Source organism: Falco cherrug, chromosome 4 (assembly GCF_023634085.1).
Source record: "Falco cherrug isolate bFalChe1 chromosome 4, bFalChe1.pri, whole genome shotgun sequence".
Lineage (NCBI taxonomy): Eukaryota > Metazoa > Chordata > Aves > Falconiformes > Falconidae > Falco > Falco cherrug.
The window spans coordinates 105,772,243-105,799,564 of record NC_073700.1 but is presented as its reverse complement, the minus strand read 5'-3'; the positions used below and the strand labels follow the sequence as shown (position 1 = coordinate 105,799,564).

The 27,322-nt window shown below is 37.5% G+C and overlaps 1 protein-coding gene across 2 annotated transcripts in view; it reads right to left on the bottom strand.

The window, feature by feature from the left end:
* The window catches only part of ZNF385D (zinc finger protein 385D), a 436,840-nt gene that overhangs the window by 87,879 nt on the left and 321,639 nt on the right, over positions 1 to 27,322 (bottom strand). For both annotated transcript variants that reach the window (XM_055709861.1, XM_027809081.2), the window contains one exon: positions 8,004 to 8,114. In XM_055709861.1, coding sequence (XP_055565836.1) covers positions 8,004 to 8,114 — 111 coding nt within the window. The remainder of the gene's footprint in view (positions 1 to 8,003; positions 8,115 to 27,322) is intronic.

Genomic DNA, 27,322 nt, shown 5'->3' with positions numbered 1-27,322 from the left:
AATCTTTTGCAAGTTATAAACAGGACTATCAGAGAGAGCCATTGCCTATTCACAGATCATTTCTAGCAAACTCAAGTAATTTTCAAGAGATATCAAACCTTCTGCACAATTGACTTGTTTTATCAATAAAAGTGAGTGCTTTGAAAATGAAATAAGCTGGTAGGATGAGCAGAGGCAGGAAGCAAGAGTTGACAAAAGTGAATTTTAAAAGTCTAAATTTTACATAATCTTTAAGTTCTAATACAGCAAGAGCTGCTGATCAGCTGAATGTTTTAATCTGTCTAGGATTATGTTCCTATACTGAGTCTGATGTTCAGCCGATATAGATATTAGACATTTCTCCATAACCTTTGCTTGTGCAGGGACCAAGTAGCTGGAAGCACTAGGCTTTGCTTTCTCCTGGATTTATAGAATAGAATCATTTAGGTTGGAAAAGACCCTTAAGATCATCGAGTCCAACTGTTAACCTAATGCTAAATCCACCACTAAATCCTGCACCTAAAAGCCATGTCTGCACATCTTTTAAATACCTCCAGAGATTGTGACCCAACTGCTTCCCTGGGCAGCCTGTTCCAGTGCTTAATTTAGACACTCTCTCTTCAGCTGTCACTGCTGAATGTGGCTGGGCAGTGAATTTTGAGAGGAAAGTGTAAGTCTTGCAGTACAACAGCAAGGCACTCCATCTCTCCCCATCCTCATCAGGCTGAGTAACCAGCTAACATTAAAGAGCATGCTTTCTAAAAGTTCAATAACTTAAAGCTGTCCTTTCCTACTGCCGCCTTGTCCTCAGGCAGTGCCTCTGTGAGCCTTATACCTCTGGGCTGGTCCATGTTCTGCAACACTACAGGCTTTCTAGACAGAATAGGTTCCTTTCATTACAAGAGAGTAGATAAGTACAAGGATTAGCGAAGAGTTTTCGTAGATCACTAAGAGACCACCTACAGCAGTTACTGAGAATCATCCCAAATATTTAGTTTGTAAGCAATGCTTAAGTGACAAGGAAATATCCACCTCCTTCAGCTATCAGTCTGGGGACTCAGTTCAACATCTCCAAAAGTACTCTGAAGCAAAAAACGATGCTGTGTCAGATAGGAATGATTTCTGCTTCTAGGTTGTACAATACATAAAAGTACTGCATAGAAGGTGAAAAACCACAATACAGTAAAAAAAAAAAAAAGTTTGAATTTTCTAGTATGAGAAAGACCAGACCTGCACAGAACATGACTGCAATTTGTACTGCAGCCTTTAAAACCGTGGTTTAGGAAAGCAGAGGTAACACTTCTAAAATGTGCAGGCTAGGCCTGTAAAAAAAGACTCCACTGAATATCTAAGAAAAATACCAGGCTGTTTTCCAATTTTTCATGTATGCAATGTAAGTGCAAAATATTCTGTACTATAAAACTTTTGGAATGCAAAAAATCACATATCTTGAATAATTCTGTTAACAATTCTTTAGGGTTTCCATAATGTGCTCATACAGATGCCAGATATCCCATGGAAATTTCTGTACTAATCACTTTCTGTGATTACTTGCTGCTTTTCCCAGTGAATACTATAAAACTGTATCTCTGGAAAACTGTCAACCTGTGAATGTACTTTCATTCTGACTCACATTCTGATCTCGAACGGCATGTACAATTCCACAACTGCAATCAACATTTGTTTCTCCCTATGCTGAACTCCATAGTACAGGAAAGATGGTGCACTATTAGAAAGAAGTAGCATATGTGTATATATACATACACACACATATATATGTGGAGTTATGTAACTATATAAATTATATACCTAAACCCAATTTGTGTGTATCTATATTTAAAATTAATTCTGGAAGTTTTATTCTTGATGAGGTACAAGTGCTGCAATTAACACTATATCTTCATAGAGTAACACTGGCTTTAAGGGGATGTTGAGCATCTGTAAACGTCTGCACAAGAAAATCTCCTTAAAGAATCAGGCTGATGACTTCACAGAACACAGACACATTGGTCTGGAAAGACCAAAATTAAAATTGCCTTGAGATAACAGATAAATGTGCTTGATGGCTGGCACAACCATCTTTCTATTTTCCCTAGCTGAGTGAAATTTCTTCTTACCTAGTCATACTAGCGAATGTCTCCTAAATTCTGCAACTAATTTGTTAGTTTAACTAATTGTTAACGTGTGATGACCACTGGTGTAAAAAGTTCTTCACCTGAGGCACTGCCAGTTTCAAGTACTGTGGAAATACTTACCTGTCTACTGATAAATGTTATGCTCTCGGGGCGAAAAAAAATCATAGGATTAGTTGGGTGATTTTTTTTTTTTTCCCCCCATTAGTAATTGTTAATGTACATTTGGACTATGATTCACTACAATTCCTTTTTGCCCATTAAGCCAGATGTTTCTCATTTTACTACTTGTGCATTTAATTTTTCCAGTCTAAGCACAACAGTTTGTGCTTTTATTTATTGCAGTTGTCGAAATTCCAGAGTATTTTCTCCAACTGGTGAAGATAATTTTGGACTGCAATCCTGAACTTGCCATCTTGCATTAAGCGCCTGCCACCCTCCATCTAGGTGTCATCCACAAACCTGATATATGCACTCTCTGCTCTGTCAGACACATTGCTAATGAAAATGTAGAGTAGCAGCAAGCACAGAACAGGTTCCTGCAGATCCTGACTAGTAGTGCTCTTTTGTTTTGACAGGAAACCATCAGCAACTACCCTCAGTACAGTTTTCAATCTGTCACGGAACCAAGTTTTAACAATTTCACCTGGACCGTATTCCCCTGTTTGTTTTACAAGACTGTCAGGACTGTACCAACCCTTATTAAAGCCAAAATATATCACATCTATTTATTCCCTGTTATCCATTAGACCAATTACTCTGTCAAAGGAGAAAATTAGATTGGTTTGACATGATTTATTCTCGACAAATTCATGTTGGCTATTTGTTATCACCTTATTATCCCTTAGGTGCTCGCAAATTGATACTTTAATCATTTGTTCTAGATCCCAAGTATAACCTAAAATAGGATAAACGTCCTCTGGTTCTGCTTTTTTCCCCATGAAAGTTAGAGCCATAGTAAAATACTATGAAGCCATATTGCAACCTTACCCTCAAAAAATTCCTTTAGTATTCTTCTACCAGAACAGCAATTTTTGAATCCTAACAATTCCATATAGTTCAACTATATATTGATTCAGCGGTACCTTTGCTTTATAAGAGATGGAGAAAAACAAGGTAAAAAAAATAAAATCAACAAATAAGGACCCCATGATAAGCACACTGCTCATGATTTTCAGGAGAATATTATTACTGTTGTGATTTAAGTCAAACAGTAATTTCTGGCTAACATTTGGAAATATTTTTACAGTGTATCATAATGGAATTCAGGTCCTGTGAGTACATAAAAATGCTGCCCAACCTTTTCTCTAAAGGCAAGGTAGATTATCACTCCGCCATCTGCATTAAATGAGAGGGAAAAGAAAGAAAGAATCCCTTTGCAAGAACTGACCTTGTTAACAGACAGTTACTACCTGGATCAAATTAGAAATGTGGGCAAACAAAGATCAAAGAGTAAAGACAGATGATCAAAAAATGAGGAAAAAAATAGTAAGCTCTTTTCTTCTAAGTCGTGGGGGTTATTTGCAGATTTTGTTGGGTGGGTTTGGGTTTAGTTGGGTTTTTTTCAAGTGAACCTCATGTTTGCAGAAAATTTACTCCTACAACTACCTGTAGGCACATGAGTTGTCCTACTGAAGTCAGCTGGACTTCACTTTACAGGATGCTTTTAGCAGATGTTTACTATTTACTACAAAGCATGGATTTAACAGTTCTTCTGAACTGGTGCAACAGTTCTCAGCAGCTGTCAAAATCTAAATGGCAACACATACACTTGCAGCTAAGCACATACTTAAAAAGTTTTGCCCTGGATTGGATGCACAATGTGAATGTAAATGTTATATAGAGAAGTCTCTCAATGCAGAAAAAAAAATATATTTAAAAAATCACTGCTTGAAACAGACTCCCCAGAACCTACCTCTGCTGTTTTAATGTTTTTTCTCAGCATGGAGAGGCCTTGGTTACTTGCTCATTCCTCCTTTCCCTTGTATGAGAAGATTTATTTTAAAAAGAAATACTGAACACACAGCTGTCATGAAGATTTATAGATAACTCCTTTAGAAAGAAGCTAAACGATTTTAGACTATTGTACTGCCTTTTCTCATTTTTCTTTGAAATGTAATTTTGATACCATGTAACCAGAAAAGCAGCTCTTCAGCTCTGAAAGAAATCTGTATCAAAGGGGACAAAATTCTGTATTCTCTGCACAAATGAAAAATCTCACAGACCAGTTTTATTGTAAACATTTTCATAATACTGTCGTGCAGTAGGTAAATGGAATTTCTATTCATTACTCTCTGATAAATCCTATCTCCAGCATCTAAAAATAAAGATGTATTGGTAGAACAGCCACAAAGCCCTAAGTTTATGAACAGAAAAGCTATTTATTGTTGCTATGGTTTTAAATCATGTTCAACAAAATATGATGAAAATGAAAGGTAGGAATATTCAGTAAATTAAAACTTTTTCATAATAACAAGAGAAAAAAATTACGTGTGTGCTTGCCATTCATATAGTAGAGTTATCAAAAAATGATAGCTAATAGCTCTTAGAATTTCTTCAAAGAAATCTTTCCTTTAAGTCTCCACATTAAATCTTTCATTTAGCACAGTTTTGCTTCAAAAACTGGTGAACATTCAGAATTACCCAAGCAATGGAGGAACTTAGCTCTGCCTATTCCCATCACATTGCAGAAAAGCATTTCTAAACTGCGGTGGAGCTCTGACTACTTATTATTTCTTGAAAAGCCTCAGCAGAGCACTCTGTTTTTCAGCAGTGTCGTGGTTTAACCCAGCAGGCAGCTAAGCCCCACACAGCCATTCACTCACTCCCCCTCGGCGGGGTGGGAGAAACAGAAGAGTAGATGCGAGAAAACTCATGGGTTGAGATAAAGACAATTTGATAGGCAAAGCAAAAGCCGCCTCATGCAAGTAAAACAAAACAATGAATTTATTCACTTCTTCCCATCAGCAGACAGGTGTTCAGCCATCTTCAGGAAAGCAGGGCTCTGTCGTGTAATGGTTACTTGGGAAGACAGAACACCATAACTCTGAACATCCCCCCCCTTTCTGCTTCTTCCTCCAGCTTTATATGCTGAGCTTGATGCCACATGGTATGGAACACCCCTTGGGTCAGTTAGGGTCAGCTCTGAGATGGTGACTCAACCACTTCCCTGGGCAGCCTGTTCCAATGCTTGACCACCCCTTTGGTTACGAATTTTTTCCTAATATCCAATCTAAACCCTCCTTGGAACAACTTGAGACCTTTTCCTCTTGTCCTATCGGTTATTACATGGGAGAAGAGACTAACGCAGCTCTCTACAACCTCCTTGCAGGTAGTTGTAGACAGTGATAAAGTCTCGCCTGAACCTTCCTTTGTCCAAGTTAAACAACACCAGTTCCCTCAGCTGCTCCTCATAGGACTTGTGCTCTAGACCCTTCACTAGCTTTCTTGCCCTTCTTTGGACACACAATACTGTTTCCAGCACAAATCCAAAACATAGCCTCATACTAGCTGCTATGAAGAAAATTACCTCTACCCCAGCCAAAACCAGCACAAGCATTAATAAACATAAGCACTGGACTGAGAAGAGATGATCATAAAGATATCTGCAAATCTCTTCTGTGTGGCAGGGAAAAGGGGAAGAGATATTGTCACAGGTTAATCAATGGGCAGCTTTTGGATTGCAATCTCTCCATCAATCAGCAACATTGGGATTCCTTTAAAAATTAGGTAAATATTGAAAGTGGAAAGTGAAATATACTCAGCAAGAAGGTCTCCCTATAGCATAACGTCAATGATACTGATCTACTTTGAGAGAGGGGAGCATTAAAGCAGCCTTCTGCAGAACAGTGTTGGCAAAATGGAGTTCAAGATTCTATCACTTGAAGGTGTGAAGGGACAACTAAACATCTGCTTAACAGCTTTTCTTCCAAGAGTTTGCTGTGAGCAGTCTAAATAGATTTCTTCTGAACCCAGTTTTTTTTGACACTGTAGATGACTGAAAATGGCCACTGCTTCTTCCCCCTCTCTTCTTTGGAATCCTTTCTAGGAGCAGCAGAAAAGGAACACTATGGGAGCTTATCAGTCCTTTGAGTAAGAACTGTCCACTGATACCTTGTTTGCTTCTGTGTAGAAGAATTTTTAATTCAAATATTTTATTCCAGAAAATGCCTAGCTCCTGTTAGCTGGAAAATGTTCCATTCCACGTATCTATCAGAGTTGTGTATCTGCTAATGACTAAGTCATTTTAACGATGTGTTCATCCTCTCTTTCATCTGGATCTTTCAGCAGATTAACAAATGGTATACCCTCTTTGAAAGGAGGTGTTTCACTTTGGTATGTAACACCAAAGTGTTTGATATCTTTTGCAGCTACATACTGTGTATGATTCAGTCAGTATGACATGCTTTTTCCTAAGACAAAGCTTAAAATTATGAGTGATGAGTTGGGCTGCACACTTAGTGCAATTGCTATGGCTCAGAAGTCTCCATCATCTCCTCCCTATGAATGGTTCAGTATCCACAGTCCTAATTCTAGTATCTGGCTAGAGTCTAATTTGGAAGAGCCTTATTTGACTCTCCTATTTTTATCTGTGAGGGAAAAGATTGCTCCAGAGAATATATTACCCTTCCTTGCACCACTGTTTGAGAATGATGTCGATGTTATAAAAGGAAGCTGTCCATTCTGTCCATGAACTAGAAAACCTCAAGTTATCAGTGAAAGTAAGTACATGATGATGACTGGTTTGGAAATTGTGACTGAGATCTTGTTAAAAATTATTTCTAAGGGATAAAAAGCTGATGGAAATGAAGAGAATTGCATTATTTTCACCATTAGGCAGCCAATCCTAAAAAGAAAGCTTCAAGTTTCAATTTAAATTTTTATGTACAAATTGTACATAAATAGCTACCTACAAAGAAGCAGCAGCACACAAGAATTATTTTATTCTTCATATAACTAGCATGAGACAGGAATTTCATGGATGTTTTTTTGTTAGACCTCACTCTGATTTTTATTTTTTTTTTTTCTGACAGAAGTAACTTTCATATTTAAATTAGTAAAACAGGTAGCAAATGAAAGACATTTGGCAGGGGAATGTAAATTTCCACCAGTGATGCCCATGTCAAGAAACTTCCTGGAAAGACTAGAATAGCAGAGGAAAATATACAGAAGGAAATAGCAGAAGGAAATAAAGGAGTTAAATTCTAAGAGGTTTTTCTGCAACAGAACAGGTATTCTTTGGCAAGGAGCACCACAGAACAGCTTCCTTGGGTAATTATGGGGGAAGGGTTTCCTCTGTATATTACAGACTATATCCAGTTCAGCTTGCTCTACTTCATTGCTGGAAGGGTGAGAGGATGTAAGGCAGGATCCAATTGACAAAAAAATCACGAGGGCTTTTTTTTTTTTTTTTTAAAAACCTTGTACTGGCAGGACAGGAGCACTGAAATACAATTCTGGCTAGACAGAGATATTGTTGTAAAGGTAGAAAAAGGAAGCTAGACCCACAAGGACTCTGAGTATATCTGAATAACTTCTAACATTTACAGGCTGAAAAGGAAGGCAAACATAACCAGGACTGGTAGAAAAATTAGGACCCAGCAAATATTTCAGCCTTATTAGCAGTAATGGATCAGTCCATTTTCCTATTTACACTCTGTGCAGCACAACTGAAGCTGATGAGCTTGCAGGGATATATCCACAGGGAATATCTGGCCGGGTGTATAAACACTACTAAATAATTGTGTTTATTTGAAGCATCCTACAGCCTTTTCATCTGCTAAGCCACAAACTAAAATCACAATGTTTCATTTAGGTTAAATGTATGCAAATTATGGCACATCCTAGAAGATAAGTACATATTTCTAATCTGATACAAAATAATCAACTTACATCAGAATTAAATCTCAGCTGGCAAATGTTGCATGATATGATTTGCTTTCTTCGATGAGGAAGAGGAACCCCAAATGTATGATTTATTACAGCTTTTTGAATTGGATCCATCTGTAAAGACAGAAACAAAAAATAAAAGCTTTTGCTGTTCCATTGTATGCTATGTCATCGATAGTCTCAAAACAGATTCTGCATCATGCCATACCATACCCCATATAACAGAAAACTATTATTTTTCTTTGAAAATTAGTATTTCTTCTTCATGCAGGTTTCTAAAGAGGTAATACAGAAAGGAACAAAGAAAAGTGTCATTAGTTATCTTGAAATACATATCCTTAGTTCAACTCTATATACACCGATCTCCCCTCACTGAAAAAAAGTTAAAACCCGTAAATGCTGAACAAGCTTACCCATCAAAACACCAATTATTATTTTTTTTATATCATAGAAAATCTAGGTCACAAAATGAAACAAGAATATTTTAAATAAAACTACTATGAAAAGGATCAATGGAAACGTGAAATACAATTAATTCCAGAATAACACACAATAGCTCCGTATTATGAAAAACATAATTTCCCAGGAATCAGTAAATGAATCTTTTCCCTAAAACAACCTCTACACAACATATGAAAACCCCAAATCCTCCAAAGATTATTTTCACAGCCATTTAGAAGAAACAATTTTGAATAAACCCTACTTTAAGGATAAATTTTGACTTCCATTAAAAGCATTATTCTGAAGTAACCTCTACTAGAACACTGATCTTTCAGTGTCTGCAAGTCAGGGTCCCATAAAAAAAAATATACCATTTTGGCAGAGCATTTCACAGAAGCTACCTAAGAGGTAGCTTTTTTAGGTGAAGGATTGAAATCACCTTCCCCGAATTCATCACTCAAAATTATTTTCATTTCTTTTTCACAGGAAACATTTGTCAGCTATTTTTAAAATCTAGTAACAGCTTTACAGCAACTTGGTAAAGCCACTGACAGTTTTTATCTTTAAATTGTATTCTTAAAACTTCATGGATTTTGATGATGCAGGTACAACTAATTGTCCTGTGTTTATAACCAGTGTTCACACAGCATAATTTGCACGTGTCTTGAGAAAAAAAAAATAAAATTCTATGCTCATGTCCCCATGATTCACTTTCTTCTAGTCTGTTAGCAAAGGGTTATTTGATAAATAAAGAATCAGAGCTTTCCCTTAGAGTAATCAATTATTCAGGGAAACTGAAATGGTAGACAGTCATGGTCTCTATTGCAGCAAATCCAGAACAGGTCACTGCAGAAATTTTGCATCAACTGACAGCTGTTCATTGTCAGATATGAAACAGGTCATTAAGCTAATCCCTATTGAAAAGAAATTCAGATTGGTAAAAAACAAGGAACAAGGAAAATGGCAGAGCTTTATAGAAAGATTTGGAAGGAATGCTCAGTTTGAGCATCCTCTTCAATTTGATGTGAAAGTGAAATACATCATACATTTGTGCAACCACCAGCATAAAAGAACACCAATCCCACCTAGAAACTAGGGATGCCACCGTAACATAACCACAAAATAACACTGATGGCTAAGGTCAGAGTATATTAAGCTCTGAAACACTACAGCATGCTGTGTAAGACTTTCTGCAGTGATCAAACCATGCGCTAGCGGCACTCATTTTACTCAGTAATATGATCTTGAAAAAGCCCACAGTCCAAAAATAACATTGTATAGACCACAAAGAATACCACCACACAGGAAAGTAAATAGACATTAACAGCTCTTCTTTTCTCAACTGCTCCACCACCCAAGAGGTGACTTCTTATGCCAGCAGAACCAACAGACCTGTATCCTGCGATTTTCAACACTAAAGCATGACTTGGTCTTAATTAACACTATTTCACTGCTGTTGAAGTTTGGAGAAGTTTAGCCTAGCCTAGCCCTGTTCCTTTTGCCACTGCAGGTCTAAAATACTTGGGGCAACTTCAAGCTCAGGCACAGGAGTAAATCAGCACATAGTAACAAGAAATTGTGCATTCTTTGATCCAATCTGTTTGCCTTCACATTAACTGGAGTTGTTAACACTGAAGACTACACTAACGGTACCTCACATGTTAAAACACTTTTGCATTCTCTCACAGGGGCCATAAGATAAGAAAGCCAACAAAGAAGCTCTCTAAGGGTTATGTGAAAGGTACCACCATGGTTCATAAGATGGAACAACTAATTTTTTGGCTGGATTTATCCATTTTCACAGTAAGAATTCTAGCTCCAAATGGCGTTGGATTTCTGAGGGAAATAATGCTCATATATTTAGAATGACACAATTTTTCAGAATTGAGAAAGACATGAATGTGTAGAGTAGTTGGTCTATTTTGTATTCAATTTTATTCTGGTCTCATGGAAAAATGTGGAGTTTCATTCCTAATCGCTCCACAGATTTTCTCTTGTTTATCTGTTGATACAGAAATCCATCTGCACACTTCCTTTCCCTTTCCAAAGACGCAGACTTCTAGATACACAGCTACATGGCCTTATTGTGAACTGGATGATTTGTGTTTGTGGCTCTAAATAAAGAAGCATTCTGGATAGCCTCCAAGTTGATTAAGAAAAGCTGCTTCAAAGTAAGAATCCCTTGTCTGCCAACTTCTCTTTGATACTGCAAAGCAGAACTAGATTTCATAACTTAGCCCCAGATTCTAATAAAGTTGGGGCAGAATGCTGGAGTTGTATTTTGACATTATAATTTTTTTTCTTGAGATCTCATTTGGGAAACACCACCAATCCATAGATTTCAAATAAATATCCAAAAGCACCAGATAAGCCTCCAGAAGTTTTATGCCGGAAATTTGAGAGGTAACAGGATACCTAGGTGCACTCTGATAAGCACTCAGATCTCACAGATACTGGAAAAGAGAGAGGAGCCCTGCTGAGAGTCAGAGGAACAAAGAGAGGCAGCTGATTGCTAGAAAATAGAAAGCAAGGATTGCAGGGAGGTATAAAGAGGGAAACAATATCATGTAGCTGAGAAAATCAGCAAGTGGTGAGATACTTAACAGAATCTCCAAGCACTCCTAGGCACACTGAACGTTACTAATTACACATAGAAATTTTATTTCCACTTATGTAAGTGGTATTTGCTTTCAAAATAAAAGTTACCATGATAAACTTTTGTAAGATCTACTTTTTACACATTAGTAGTGCTATACTACAATCACTGAGGTTTTATTTTTTTTCTTTGATGCAACTGAGTTAATTTAATCCCATTTACAGTGAAGGACAGAGAGTTTTGCAATTCACATGAAAGATTATGATTCAGCTGTCAAAGCTGTGCAGGAGAGCAAGGTTCGCAAGATGTCCCTTTACTTCCTCTCGCCAATGTATTCACTGTAAGTTACAACACAAAGAGGGTGAGCTGCCCTCTGTTTGACTTGCTCACTACCTTTTGCTTTTCTACTATCCAGAACTAGGTACATCTTAATATGTCATGCAGGCTGTGGTCACATCTTCCCTTGTGGTCAGCCCAGGGATAGCACATTGCTCAAAGTTCACTGCAAACCACGAGGTAGTCGTTGGTTTGGGCAATGAAGATAAATATGAAAGGTTTTATATTTCATTCAGTTAATTTTTGTTTTCAATACCTAAAATGCACGGCAATAATATCATCTAAGTTTTAATTATTCACGCTGAAATTTGTGGCAACATGATATTAATTACTTTCTTTGATCAAACACTGTTTTCCCATCCCAAGATCTTTAGGAGCTTACCATACTTCAGCAAAACCCAGGCTTAAACCAAGGGCATAGCAGAAGTTGGCCCCTTAGTGCATTTTCTCAGTTTTGACCTTACCCCTCCCATTTGGTTTTGCTTGCTTGTTTCAAATTCATCCTTGTCAGATCAATGACCTTACCCACGTTTTCCTTTGTTCTTGTGCTTACCTATGTAAAGCATGAAAGAGCTCTTTATTTTGCGCACTGCAGGTGAAAGGCGTGGCTGTTCTATGAACTTTTCTGGATGAAACATCTACCACAAAATCACCAAGAAGTTGACCCACGAGATCCCATGTTATCCTAACTTCATGGGCAAATTTTCCAGAATCACCACAGCTGTCATCCTTGAAGGCCTTCTGTAGCCAAATATCCATCTCATTAAATTTCATTTAATACCTGCAGAAGGCAGAACCTATGCTGGTAAATTCTACCTACAGAGAAATTTGATCCTTTGGAAATGTAATTTTTACATAATTTCCACAAATAATTACTAAGTGGTGTTCATTATTTTTTTGTCAGTATTTTTTATGCTGAAACTGAAATTTAAACACATACCTCTTCCTGAATTTCAACAATTTTTTAATATACATAAATTTTATTAGTCCTTTTTATGTGATTTCTTATCCCAGAGGCATAAGAGTATGCCTAACTTAAAAATGACAAACTGATAGCAAAGGAAAGCAAGCAAGTTTGATCCATAAAGACTCAACTCACAAAAGGCCATCAACCAAAGGGAGCAATTTTTATTTTATTTTTTAATTGTGTATTAAAACCAAGGGGCAAGACTTGAGCATTTCAAATGCCTGAAGTTGGCAGTAAACTAATGGAATTGCACTAAGGCCTATAAATAAAAGCATCCAGATCAAGCATGAAGGTAATGTGGATGCCCAGAGTCTGTTCAGAACATACGGCAGGTCTAAAAATCAAATAAGTAAAAAAGTATTTTTACCTCAAGGCCAAAGAATTTAGCTGCAAAGAATTGACTCAGATCACCATGGTCCTATACTAAGTGAACAGAAAAACATATCAGGTCATTGAAGCTCTTAGGAAAAAAAAATTGCTGTAGACCATTTTAGTGGTAATTTACAAAAAAATTACCCACCAAAAAACTGACCTCTATTACTCAAATAGGTAAGTGAATTTAGTGACACAGCTACCAACAGCTCTCAGAACATCTTAAAACCCATATGTTAACACAAGTCAATGTTTCAATGAAAATAACATTAAAAGGAATGATAATCTGAGTACAGTTTCTTATGGTAGGTCTGCATTTCTACAAACATTAAATTGTAAATACGAAAATTAAGTCTTACAAGCACACTGTAATATTATACTTGCAGGCAAGGTATTAATATTTCCACATATGAGTTGAGACTTATGTGAACATCTTAATTATAAAATTGACAAGAAATAAAGATAACTCAGCAGGGGCTCCTTTCATTCATTCCTTTATGTTCCTACAAATGGTGAAACTAATAAGAGCGTTGGAAACCAAAAATCCTGTACAAACCACATACACAATACCTTACAAAGCAAATAAGAACAAAATTTAATCATATCCTTCACAGTTTATATTTACTGCTGAACTTAATCCATTTTTAAAACTGCATGATGGATGCAGTTTTGACACCAAACAGTTCAAACATAAAACTGTCTACTGTATTATAATTGTGACATACTATTAGAAACACAGAAGAGCAGTTACTAAAACCATAGGAAAGCTCCTCAATCCTAGAAAGCCACTGTCATTTACAGCTGGGGGACTTTTTGAAACTCTCTGAGGGCTTAATTTGAATATTTCCAATTGACCAGTTTCTCTCCGATTTCATTAGTGTCAAGAATTCACAATCATTTCCCTTGCAATCATGCTGGTCAACTGTACAGATGCAGCAATATTGTATTATATCATATTATATTATATTTTATTATTACTTAGAAAGTGGTATTTTGGAAAGCTGCTGGACATTCAGCCTCATATTGCCCATATAGGATGCCTGTATTATGGGCACTGTTCAGCTGAGTGGTAGCTCCTTCTTCTCTAGGAGGTACTTGGCATCTATTGCAGTTCCACATTCAAGCTGAACAAAGCATGTGCAACTGCTCTAGAAGTTCCAGGAAGTATTGGAACTCCTGAGTGTCACACACTGCAGTGCATTTCTACTTGTGCACATCCATCTCAACCCTTTTGAAATCATTTATTAACTGTGCAGGTTAAAATAAAAAAATCTGTGTAGCATGTGTAGTAGGTCTGATGCTTTCCAGAAGTGTTAGACCTGTAACTTACCATCTACCTGATGCATTCTTAATATACCGGTGTCCAGTTCAGAAACAGAACAGCTGAACAATAGCTCAGTGAGTTGATACTAAGTATATTTGACATTCTGTATTTCCATAAGAAATATGTCCCATTGTTAGGGCTAGCAGTCCAGGGTTTTTTTCCCAACATTAATTCACATTAATCAGTGAATAAGAATCTTATAAAGTAACCAAAGAACACAATTCGAAAGGAATGATGGGAAGAGCTTAGTAAGCATAATTAAAGACAAAACAAAAGAAAGTCCAACAATATTTTGGTTTCATATGCAAGTAGAACACTATGATGTCAAATAGTTAAAACACGTTCTAGATGTGCTACCATGCATGATTTATCCTTTTACAGCTTATTTATTCAGTATTGCCTTAGTAATTATGGTGAATAATTAAGCAGTGAATTGAACTCAGCATTACACATCTTTTCTTAGTGTCTACCACTTCTGCTCTTATCAATGAAACAGGGTAGAACTAACATGATGCTTTTCATGTACATAAAACAGAAATATTACTCAACCTAGTTAAATATAAAATAATTCATAAAAAATACCTGCAACAACTACAACAATGTACAATATTTACAGAATAATTACTTTTCTTAAAAAAGTGGTATCTAAAAGAAAACTGTAGTCACTTCCCAAACAATGTAACTGGTTTATGTATCTTGATTAGTACTTCAGAACAAATTCCCAAAGTAAACTTTTTATTCTCTTCTTGAAGACTTATAATTGTGTAAGGATTTATGTGTTGTTGTTTTTTTTTTTTTTAATGGAGCTATTTAATTGTTACCTTTCTGATGTGACTCTGTCTTTTTTTATTTTTATTTTTATTTTTTTCTTGTAGATTTTTGTACTTGGCTATGAGATGCTGAGGCAGCAGCAGTATTTCTGGCAAGCTGCTTGAATATACAGAAACCAGTCAGAGCAAAAGGATTTGCATTCACAGTGGTATTGCACACAAATACTGTAACCACAGAGATTATGCAAATCCTTATACTTTGATTGTCTAATAATGGTTGTCAGTCAAAAGACAAGAATTTGCATATGCTAAGGCTAGCTAGAAATAATCACACAGTGATTATGCTAATGAAACACACTAAACAACATGTGAAGGACTGTCGAATTGGAAGAAATCTGTGTATGTATGTGTATGTACACTAAACACAGAAACACACAGAGCTAGAAGAACATTAAGGCTGCAGATCAGGCCCTTAAGAAAATGAAATGCCTAGAAGTCTTAATTTAACACCTTTATGAGTCTACATTTTTTAAATCTGTTTACGTATTTTTCCTGAAAGTTTTTGGCTTTTTCTGTTCAGAAGATGGACAATGTTCACTTAATGAGCAGCTGTTCAATGTTGTGTGTCCAAGGGGTTCAATGAATAGCCCTAGACCTCATTTAGTTTATTAAAGCTGAAACCTCGCTACCAGTGGGAATTATCAGCCTGTTCACTGGGCCTCCTACAGTCCTCGCTGACAAAGATGCCAGTACTTCACAACTATAATTAACTTAGTTTCAAAAATTCTTTTTTTAGATAAAAGATGGTATTTTCTCAGAAATTAAGAATAAAAGTGTACACTACTTCCAGTTACCCAATTTAATACACCTAATAGTACATATTATTATATCACCTTTCACTTGTTCACCACACAGCTCCTGACTTGAGATTCAGCTGTGAAGGTGCTACACATACTAAATCAAGCCTTACAAATGCAAGTTGGACTCACAATCCATAAAGCCCTCACAAAAGAGTTCAGGTTAAGTGACTTGTCTCGCATCTCTCAGAGGTTCTGAGGGTGGTATTCAACTGGAATGGTTTTCTGGAATGGGATGGCCCCTTTTTCTTCAGTCCCATCTCATTCAAAACATTCCAGTTTCTTCAACAAACAGAGCAAGAATAGCACAGATAACAATCTTCTGAATTATAAAACCATGACTGATCCCCAGTGCTGATCCAAAGGACACAAAAAATTCTACCAAACCTAAAAGATTCTCCCAAAGGAGAGAGATGAAAGGCATGCTTGTCATATTATTCAATTATCCAGTGGACAACACTCAATACAATTGCAGCATAAGAACAGACTAACATGAAGCAGACCACCTTGAAAGTGAGAGTATTACTTCTAGTAGGCATTACCAAAGAGGTGTGGAAAGGATGGGTGGATTGTTTCTTTTCAGCTGCTTACTTAAATGAGCAGTGGCAGGTGGTAAAATCATTATTAAACCCCAAACAATTGCTTAAACCAAAACCAGATAAATGTTATTCTCTCTCTAAAGAACATCAATAAAGATAAAAATCTAAGGTTCACAAATGCCATCTGTCTTCTCAACTTCAACCAAGCACAAAGTAAATATAAGCTCATGAGAAAAAGAACACATTGGGCATTTTCATGTTTTGTGCTTAAGAAAAGAGCTTGGAACAAAAGGTTGGCAGGCATAACGATGGTTACACAACAAATTCCCAATAGCACCATTCACATGTGAATGAATTTCCAGAAATGGGACCAAATGTTATAATTGGTATTTAATAATAGTGGGTCTTTCTAATCACAACAACAATAAAAGTAGGGTGTGTGCCAAACAGAGAACTGGCAGAGAGGCATTTGTTTCACTCTTACAAGTGAATTGCTCACAAGTACGAGAGTCCAAAAGTGGTGTCCGCAAACTAGTACCTGTTTTTCAGAGAAGTGACTAGGTATATATGTGCTTAAGGAGTGGGAAAATAAATCTGCAATGCAACATTCCCGATCATGCTGCTATGCTTTTTTAACCTATTTTAAAAATTCTTCTTATTTACCATTTTCATTCTGGTGAGTCCAAAGAAATCATTAAGAACTAAGGTGTAGAGTATAATTAGAATGTTAAAAAATATATTTTTTTACCTGAAAAAGTCCAAGGGATGTTTCAGACATTATTAAAATATTCTATCAAATCTATACTTCTATAACATTTCAACACATTTCAAAATTAGTCTCAGTGAGTTAAGATTTAACACTGGAAGAAGTTACAACTCTTTAGCTGTACTTGCAGACCCAGAGAATAAGAGACTAAAAGGAACCCCAAGACATTATTTAATCTGCATCTCACGCTATGAAAGGGAAAAGATGTGATGGGGACTGAATATGTTTATCCCAGGTTTTGGCAGAGAGTGAACAAATATTTTCACGAAGTAAAGGCTAAAATACAGGAGTTGAATCTCGGAGAGACAGATTTTTTTCAGATTCTCATTTTGTAACTGTTTCAGAGTAAAACACCTTAACATTTCAGTTGAAACATTTACCAAAGCTGCTCTGCTTGTATAGCCACTAGGTCTCTGACAACCCTTTAGAACAGAGTAATTAGAAAATTATTTAATTTCTCTCCTGTTTCTTAAATTAATGTCTATCTCTCTTCAAAATGTGGTAGAAGCATTTCACTTCAGGTGCAGGCATAGACATTTCCTGATACAATTATTTGTCCACAGGTGGGTTTTTTCCTCCTCTCTCTCTCTCTCTTTTTTTAGGTCAGCACTGTGCAAAAGCACATAAAACACCTCCACTCCCTTCTCTCAGAAGAAATGTTCTACTGCCTTTCTAAAGAAAATTCAAGGTTATAAAACTACGTGACCAACTGTCAACATATTGTTTCACATATTGAGATTCAAGACAATTTTATTTAAATTAATTTCACCACCAGCAGTCAACATGGAAAAATAATGTTCCCCAGACTCTTCACATATGGGAACTGAAGTGATATGGTTTGCACATGCAGCTGAATATACGTTTATAACAAGTAATGGTTAAGTGAGGGTAAATAATGTGCTCAGCTATGTTCATAGCCCTCATACGGATCACTAAGAGCACTATATCTCCTTGCATGGGAAAAATATTTTAACTTCACTAGGCTTATAGATTATGGTCCACAGGAGAAGTCATTAACCTGCTTACTTCCTCCATAACATTATTAGCCCTAAAACCTTTCTTGAACCAGGATGAGACTCTGTTCAGGAAACTCACTTCCACTAAGAGAGAGAGAAATATGAAATTGGAAAGTGGAAAAAAAACACGTAACAAATCCTCTTGATATAGTTTGAGAGCTTACTTAATGAAAATAAATCTTGCTGTGCTTAGTAACTACATATGCATAAACAATACTAGAATTTGGTACCCAGCTGAGCAAGATCCCAGGAACATGAGAGAAATAGGTGGTCAGAAGGTGCCTTGCATTTTAATAAGGTTTTTGTAACTGCAGTATTAAGATCAACCTGATTTCTGCTTCAGACTCTTTAGAATGTAGAAAGTAGAAAAAGACAGAAAAGAAATAATTTAGAACAAATGAAGATTATTACCTTATTAACTCAACTCCCTACCAGTTGAAATGTCTCATATTTTCTTCATGGTACAAAACCAAAATTATATTCCCTTTTGATGAAAAGAACACACTGCACTGGGTACCCACATTGTGACTGTACTTTCTGAGTAATTCTCTACAGACTGCCACTGAGGTTCATTCCAAGTCTCCTGTCAGTCTTAGTGACTGAATCATTAGTGCAATCCTGAGTGCACGGAACAGCTGTGGAGAATATAGTCATAGCTCATTCACTACTTGAAGTGCTTTAATCCCTTCCTACCCATCTCTGAATTGTGATGCATTAAATAATTCTCAGTGTGTTTTTATATCATTTGGAAAAAGATGAAAAGTTAGCAGCGTACATTTCTGTGCAATTTCATCTTTGAAGTTTTATCACAATGATATGTCAACATTAAAATTTAGAAAAAAGTATTCCCAGGGAAGTACCATTCTGACCCTGACTTCTGAGTTTTTTGTAGATCAAGCCAGAACTAAACGAAACAAAGCAATGAGAGAAAACCTGTTGTTACTTACGCGCATACAGAAACACTAGCCCAAAAGTTCAAGATACCTCAAAACAGGCTTAAAAGAGCAGTCTCCATTCCTTCCAAGAGTCCACTACCATAAATAAATATTAATATATCTACAAAGTCAAAAAGGTGAATGTAGTAGGGGCCCTCAGTTTCTGGGACTACTTCACAGTTACTTTAGTTTTTTTCTGTTGTGAAAGGACAATATAAGAAGGGGAATTCATTCACTTCTTTCACCATCAGGGCAGACTGCAACATGGTTTCTTTCTGTACCAGTGATTTTGCTTGGGCTTAGTTCACTTCTTTTCTTGAACTCTCTGATTGTTGAAAGTTACTTCGTGTTGACTTTGGTTTCTCCATGATTTTAGGTCAAGCAAACTCATATTGGATGCCCTTATCTTAAATCATGTCCAACTATATTGGTGATGTATTTTCTGACACACACAAGGTAGTCAGAAGTTCATTGACCAGGTAAGGACTGTGGTGCAGGCTACAGTCCAGTACGTACAAAGGGATGGATGCTTTGCATCCCTCCCAGGGTGGAACCCTCAATGAACTAATACACATGGATGGGAACCAGAATTTAGGCAAAAAGGAAGGGATGAAGCAGCTAGACACTGAGCTACTGAGGCAAGTTGCTTTAAGAGTTCTTCCATCTTCAAGCTGACCCCCAGTCAGAAAGGCAGTATCATGTAAGACTCAGTGAAGCTAGGGTGCCATTGAGTGTTTTGAATTGATCAGGTTGAAAAGGATTCCATGTATATTATGAACTTAGACACAACAGGAAGTCCCATGTGAGTATTTCACAGTGCTTTACAAAGACCACTTAAAACAGGTAATTAGCATATGAAAACCGAGCTGTACTAGAACTTTTGGCAAATCCACTTGTTCTCATTCACAGCCTTCACAGCACGAGACAGCACAGGCATAGTTGATTTAAAATCAGCTGTGTCTGGAGTAACTCACACAAGTACCTATGGATGTGAAGACAGGCAATTTTATTGCCTGTGAACTCTCTAGTTGTTGCCTCCAAGCCAAGTACTTAAAGACATCTGCACTGCTAGCATATAACAGATTCATAGGTTGGTTGGGGCTGTAAGGCACCTCTGGAGACCACCTAGCCCAAGCCCCTGCTGAAGCAGGCTCACCCAGAGCAGGCTGCACAGCATCGCGCCCAGGTGGGTTTGAATGTCTCCAGAGAAGGAGACTCCACAGCCTCCCTGGGCAGCCTGTGCCAGGGCTCCGCCACCCTCCAAGTAAAGAGCTTTTTCCTCATATTCAGCTGGAACTTCCCGTGTTGCAGTTTGTGCCCGTTGCCCCTGGTCCTGTCGCTGGGCACCACTGGAAGGAGCCCGGCCCCGTCCTCCTGCCACCCACCCTTAAGGTGTTGGTACGCACGGGTGAGACCCCCCTCGGCCTTCTCCAGCTACACAGCCCCAGCTCTGCCAGCCTCTCCTCACCAGGGAGGTGCTCCAGGCCCCTCATCACCTTCATAGCCCTCCACGGGATGCTCTCCGGTAGTTCCTTGTCTCCCTTGACCTGGGGAGCCCAGTGTTGGACACAGCACTGCGTACCTTTTCAGAAAAGAAACTCCACTATGCACAAAGAGTCTGGCTCTGGTTGTTTTGAAGGATTCACTTTTTATGTATAATTTGATGCCTGTGGATACCATATGGGTGCATTGCCTCTGCTTTTGTAGTACAAACCTTGCCCTAGAGATATCTACAATGCACAATAGGTAAGAGGAACACGATAAGACGGCAGCAACTAATGAAAGAATTCTGAAAAAACAAAGATGACACCAAAAGTGCAGTGCAAACCCCAGAGGGTTTGAGTCTACCTCCTTTGATGCCTGCAGGGTGCTCAGACTGGTTTTATTTTCTACCCATGTAATTATCTGTGGTTATGAAAACAACATCACCAATGAAAACATAATTCCTCCTGCTACTATAAAGGTTTTCTAGCTTCATACTGAAGTTATATTACAGATATACCCTATCCACCAGGACTTATTCTTGCCTGTCTTGACACTCTGATGGAACAAGTACAAACCAAGACTTGACCTTGGATCTCAGCTTTGACAGTTATGTCCGCATCTCAGTATTTACATAACTGCACACATTCATGTGCCAGGATTAATCATTAACGACTAGGATCTTTGTGACAGACTTAAAAGGCCAGGAAATATTAGCCTTGTCTTACAGATAGAAACTGAGAGTAAGGAATGGTTCAAGGTCACCATGGAGGTCTGTGCCTCAATGCAGAGTTGAACACACCTCTTCCTCCACCAACCCCTTCTTCCCATCTCAGAGCAGTGCCCTTGGCCAACCTCTCACCACCCTTCATGTGGCTCTTGATTCCTGTTTCAAAAGACAGCCTGACCTAGCGGGAGGGAAGCTTTTTACCCTGGCAGCTCTCAAGAGCAGCTGCAGGCACAAACAGTTCTGCTATGGGATAGGATAACTAAAAAATACTTTTTCTTCAGGAGCAGCTGCAAACTACAGTACTCTAAACCTCTACCCTTCTTCTTGCCCTGTGTCTTAATAGTGCTGCTATCTTTCTTTTCAGGCACTACTGAGAAAACTGTACTTAGTGTAAACTCCTTGTAGTTTGCTTAGTAGATTGCCTCTACAATGGTTGTGTCTACAGCTTAGAAGAAAAGGAAGCCAGGAGACTAAATCACAAAATTAGAAACAACAGCATAGACTTGTATCTGCTCAGACCCTTCCACACATGAGCAATCTGTGTTACTAAAAAAGGCATCTGTGCCATCACCAATTTGATCTCATCATAGTAAAGTTTTCCTTCTCCTTTCCCTCTTCAAAAAATGTTCAGGTCACACTACGTGAGGAGCCACACAGCACATGCACAGCATGTAGCAGTGTCGATGGGTCCTGCAAAATTCAGTCTGTTGAGAACCATCCATTAACTGTTTACAAATGGCATTTCTGAAACAACATAATTGAAGTAACTATATAGTTCTGAAACAACATAATTGAAGAAAACTATAAAGTTTTCCTTTATATTTATTTTTCTATTTATATAAAAATATCTATATATAAAAATATCTATCATTTATTTTTATGGTTAGTGAAATGGCATCACCAGTGCAAATCCTCTCCTTCTTTCTGTCAGTTCTTGTCTTTCTCATTATTAACTGCAACTGAAGTTTAACACATTATGCACCTACCAGGGTGGAGATGTGTCACATCACTTTTACGTTGATAAGACAATACTACACCAAAGGCACACAATCGATGTAGGATTACATCACCTTTTGTTCATTAAACCCAAAGAAAAATAAGCCAAGAAGCCCCACGTGGCAAAAGCTTGTATGATACCAGGCAGGTCAGGTTTCCCAACTGTTAACATTAAACATGAACCGAAGGAGAAGGTGTTATTTGCTGGCTGCTCCCTGGCAGACCAGCACCTCATCACATCTGCTCCTGTCTGAGGCTGGTATCTGAATTTTCACTCTTCTTTCGCCCAACGCAGTGAATTTTTTGTCAGACTTCTAACCAGGGTATTCGTGACAACTATAATGTGAAAATCACAATGACATCTTCTGGCTGTAATTTTCTCCTCCATGGAGCCTCCACGGAAATCAGACAGAGGCTACGTGTGCTTTCCTTAATACTCTCTGAGCAGAATGAACACTTTGCTAATGGTGGTCGATTACTATGCAAATATCCGGTAATTGCACCAGTCAAAAGCAAAACGTGTTACAAAAGGCACTTAAAAAAACAACAAACCACAAACAAAATAAAACCTCAAAAAAACCCAAGTAAAAGCAGAAATCAGAAATGACTAGTACGAGGCTCAAATTAATTAAGAAAGGGAGAAAAACTGCTTCCCAGTCTAAATTTTCAAAGCTATGTTGTTTACAATGATGTAAATATAAAAGAGCAAAGCTACAACTCTAAACTGGCACATTGCAAGTCCTATGTTTCTATAATTATGCTTTTGCTGTCTAAGATTAATCAGGGTAGTTAATGATGCAAAAAATTACATTTATAATCCAGTCGGAATACAGCTGTACTGCAAGCTAAGATCTAAGTGGCATTAAGGTAAATGGAATTAATGGGCTGTCCCTGGCAATCTTTATATCTATCAGTTACTAATTAACATTCTTCTGTAAAGAATAATTTATGGAGAAAAAAATACATACAGAAGCAATAATGTTAAAACTTACAACACACTGCGGTCACAGGGTATTGGTACAGCTGTAATAGACAATGTGTTCTGCTCATTTCAACAGAGAACAAGAAAGTGCCAACTGGTACTGCAATCAGTAAAATCTTTTATGTTAAGTCATATATTTTATATGGCATCAAATTATTACTACCGAGGATGAACTTTTGTGGGAAATGTCGACTTCAGCTAATAATGGAAGGACTGAGCAGAAGCAGCAATAAAAACCTGGTAGTTAAATTAGCTACTAAGAAAAATGAACACTGTGTGTTATCTTTGTAGATAAAGTAGCACATTTGCTGCTTCCAACATATGACTCTCAACTTGATTACTGATTTTATGCATTCAGTACTCCCATTAGTTTTAAAAGTGTTCCTGCCAAACCTATACCACAATTTGGCGCTCTTTTGTTTTTGACTTTATGACATAAAAGCGCTGCATAATTCTTTAGGGTCCTTTTTGAAAGCCTCCTTATCTTCCTGCCTGTGATCCTAAGCATCATCACTTCACATACCACATATGTACTAGAGAATAAATCTTAAAGTGAACACCAGAGTTTCAGAGGCTTTTATACACCTCACTTCTTTTTGGAAAACAGAAAAGAAACACAAAAATAAAGCAACAAACCAGCAAAAAAAACACCCCAACCCCCTCTAAACACTCTCTCCCCACCCACAAGAACACCCCTAGGAACAGACACACACATGAGTTGTGGCATCAATCAAAATGAAACAGTGACTGCTGCATCTGAAAAATACTCCCCTCACTAAAGGCAGTATTAGTTAGTGGTTTTAAACCAGTATCAAGATATTTAGGTTTACTTACAGCATAAGAACAAAAATGTTAATAATTCTGAACATATACTTACAAAAATCCAGCTCAGAGTTAATTCTTAGAATCACTGATAACAGTATTATTCTAAGTAAACATCACAGAATTAGGATGGTTTTAATCTTTCCAGACCTTGACCAAAAATGGTATATAACTACAACATGCTATATTGCTACCAAACATGGTACTATTATTACTGGTATTTATATAAGTGAGATTCATTAAATAATAATGGCATTCCCTGCATTTTATACTTATTCCATATGTCAGTCAGAATTAATTTTAAGTTTATAATATAGACATGACAATTTACACTAATCCAATTTAATGCCTTCCAATTAAATTTGTAAATCAACATTTAGGATATTTGCACATTTTTCTAACTTAGCTAGTAAGATGCCAATGATAAAATAAAAAAACAACCTAACTTTAAAACTTACATGAACAGCTATTTTGCACACACTGTAGATAATTAACAGATAAGATTTTTAATTAACTCACAAAGACTTAGCATAATTTACCACATAGGGGAAAAAAGCCTCTGACCCCTTTTGAAAATTAATTATACTGCTATAAAAATATGTTGTACATTGGTAAGAATTCCATTCCAGTGCTATAGGAGTAAGCACCAAGTATTCTAACGTGCTGTATTGTGAATATCGTCTCCTCCCTTTGTCAGTCCACGATGTCGTCCCAAAAGAAAAGACAGTCACATTAAGTATTACCCGTCTGGACTGTAGAATTTTAAGCAGTAAGGCAAGAGAAGTTTGTTAGAAATAAATACTGCATTACAAATGTTGATAAACTTGCAGAGGAAGAAGGAAAAGTCTGCAAACCCAGTATCAAAAAATACAACAGATCTAGTGAATCTGCTGCTTCGCGAGCACAAAGAGAAATACATAATTTCATTTTTCTGAAGGAATTGAATGAGATAACAGATAAACACTGTCAGGACAGAACTGACTGCAATACAGTAAATGCTAAAATAAGGTTCCAATATTTCCATTTACAGTTTGGCGCATTTGCAACATAACTAAAAATATTATATATAATTTCTATTCAAATCAATGCTTTTAAAAATTATTTCTAATGCTTCTGGTTACAAAGCATATTCAGTTAAAAAAAACATAACGCAGTTCAGAGCTTTTCTTTGGTGCTATCTATGCTAGTGCATCAGACACATTATTGCAGGGCTAGTAATGCTTCCATACTGAAGGTTTTGGCAGGCTTCCCCACTGTAACCTCTTCTGGTTAGGAATTTATAAATGTCTTGAATTATATGATTTTGCTCTGAACTTTATAGAAAGGAACAGTTGTTTTCTAGGGAGGGTATTTCCTGATCTAAAATCAAAAGTAAATTGAAACAACATGTAAAGATATTTTCAAACATCATGTTGAAGACAAATATTTTTGTAATGTGAAAGCAAGATAAGTAAAACAATTACATGGTAATATGGTTCAATCACTTTTGTTATTTGCTTTTAAAAATGAACATTATGTTAGCGAGAGAGCTGGACAGACCATTCTGCACAGTGGAGTTCTGCCTTTTAGTCATCTATAATGCAATGTGCTCATTCACCAGAAGCTGCTGGGTAGCAGGTTATTGTGCATACCTTTGATGTGCAAATTCATGCTTAAATGCTTTGAACAATTGGGGCCTCAAGTCCATACTTGATTCACAGAAATATTAACATCCCATCCTTTGGTGCTTTATCTGAATACTATCTCTTACAGAGAACTCCACCAAGAGCTGGACAAGGTAGTGTTGATTCTGTGATATGTTCAGTGTGAAAAGCAAGTTTTTAGGTAGCCAATAAGCTAAAAGCAGTCTTCATCATTCTTACTTATATTACGCGTTTGTTGTCACATTGCTTTGCTTAAAAATACCCACTATTCCTTTTATCTAGCTTGTAAGCCACTTTTCAACCAACACAAAACGGTCAGAGTACAGTGCTTTCAAAGGTTTCATGGTCTTGCAAATGTTGTCATAAACATCTAATTTTTAAACATATGAATCTTAAGTAAGGCATTACCAATTTGCATAATATACTGTGATAGACTGCCATCCTACAGCTAACCTGTGTTTGTCAAAATAAAAGAACAAAGTTCATTGTATGACGGTACAAAAATACAGATGTAATTGTAGAAGCTTTAAGATTCCACTGTTATTTCATAACTCTATAATGAATCTGCTGAATAAACAACGTAATTATGTTAGGCCAGTAACTCAAGGGTGTGGAAGCTAAGCACTGGAATGGATTGGTGAAAGGAGTCCCTATGGTCAACAAGCCCAAAGTTCTGTACAGGCAGCAGTTGCTCAGGGGATATAACAAAGGTTTAGTCTCAGACCTGCTACTTACCCACTTACCCATCTTTGCCTCTGTTGCTCCTGCTACCAAACCAGTGAACTGTTTATGTTATGAACCCTCTCTTACAAGTGTGGCCCTTCGAAATGCAGTCTAAAAAGGTATTTCCACCATATACGTGTTAACAGCCACTGCATGCATGCATTCATGCACACATACACCCCCCCACACACCCCCTTCCTGCAGTTCAGCCACCATTCTCACTCATTCCCTGGTGACAGTTACAATTACACCCCTCTGAGGTGACAAGTGCCTTGTTCTGTGGGTGGATGCCAATGGCCCAAGCAACCAAACCGAATCTCATTGCTGCCATTGATGTCACACCACACCTATGGGAGCTGACCATCTCCAGAAAGCGCTTTCAGGTGCTCATGACAGAAGCTGATAAGGGGCCTCCAGTAGCTCCTCACAGGCAGAGGGACACCTTTTGTCAAAAGGTGCACACAAAGAGAAAGGTGAAGCCTACTCAAGGTCTGCAGATTTGGCTCATAGATTTACTTTGGTGCTTCTTGGAGAACTGTTACCTGTTTGGAAGCAACGTCTAAACCTGGGTGTTGTGGTTTAACCTGGCAGGCAGCTACACACCACACCGCTGTTTGCTCACTCCCCCTCCGTGGCATGGGAGAGAGGATCAGAAAAAGGGTAAAACTCATGGGCTGAGATAAAGACTTTAATAGGACAGAAAAGGAAGTGCAACTAATAATACTACTGATAAAAGTCTATACAAAATAAGCGATGCACAACGGCGTTGCTTACCACCCACAAACTGATGCTCAGACACTCCCTGAGCAGCAACCCACCCTGGATTTCCTGTTCAGCATAATGTCATACAGTGTGGAATATCCCTTTGGACAGCTGGGGTCAGTTGTCCTGGCTCTGTCCTCTCCCAGCTTCTTGTGCCCCCCCTGCCTCCTTGTTGGCAGGGCACCATGACAAGCTGAAAAGTCCTTAACTTGTTGCTGAGCAGTGGTTACAGTAACTAAAACAGTGTGTTATCAACATTATTC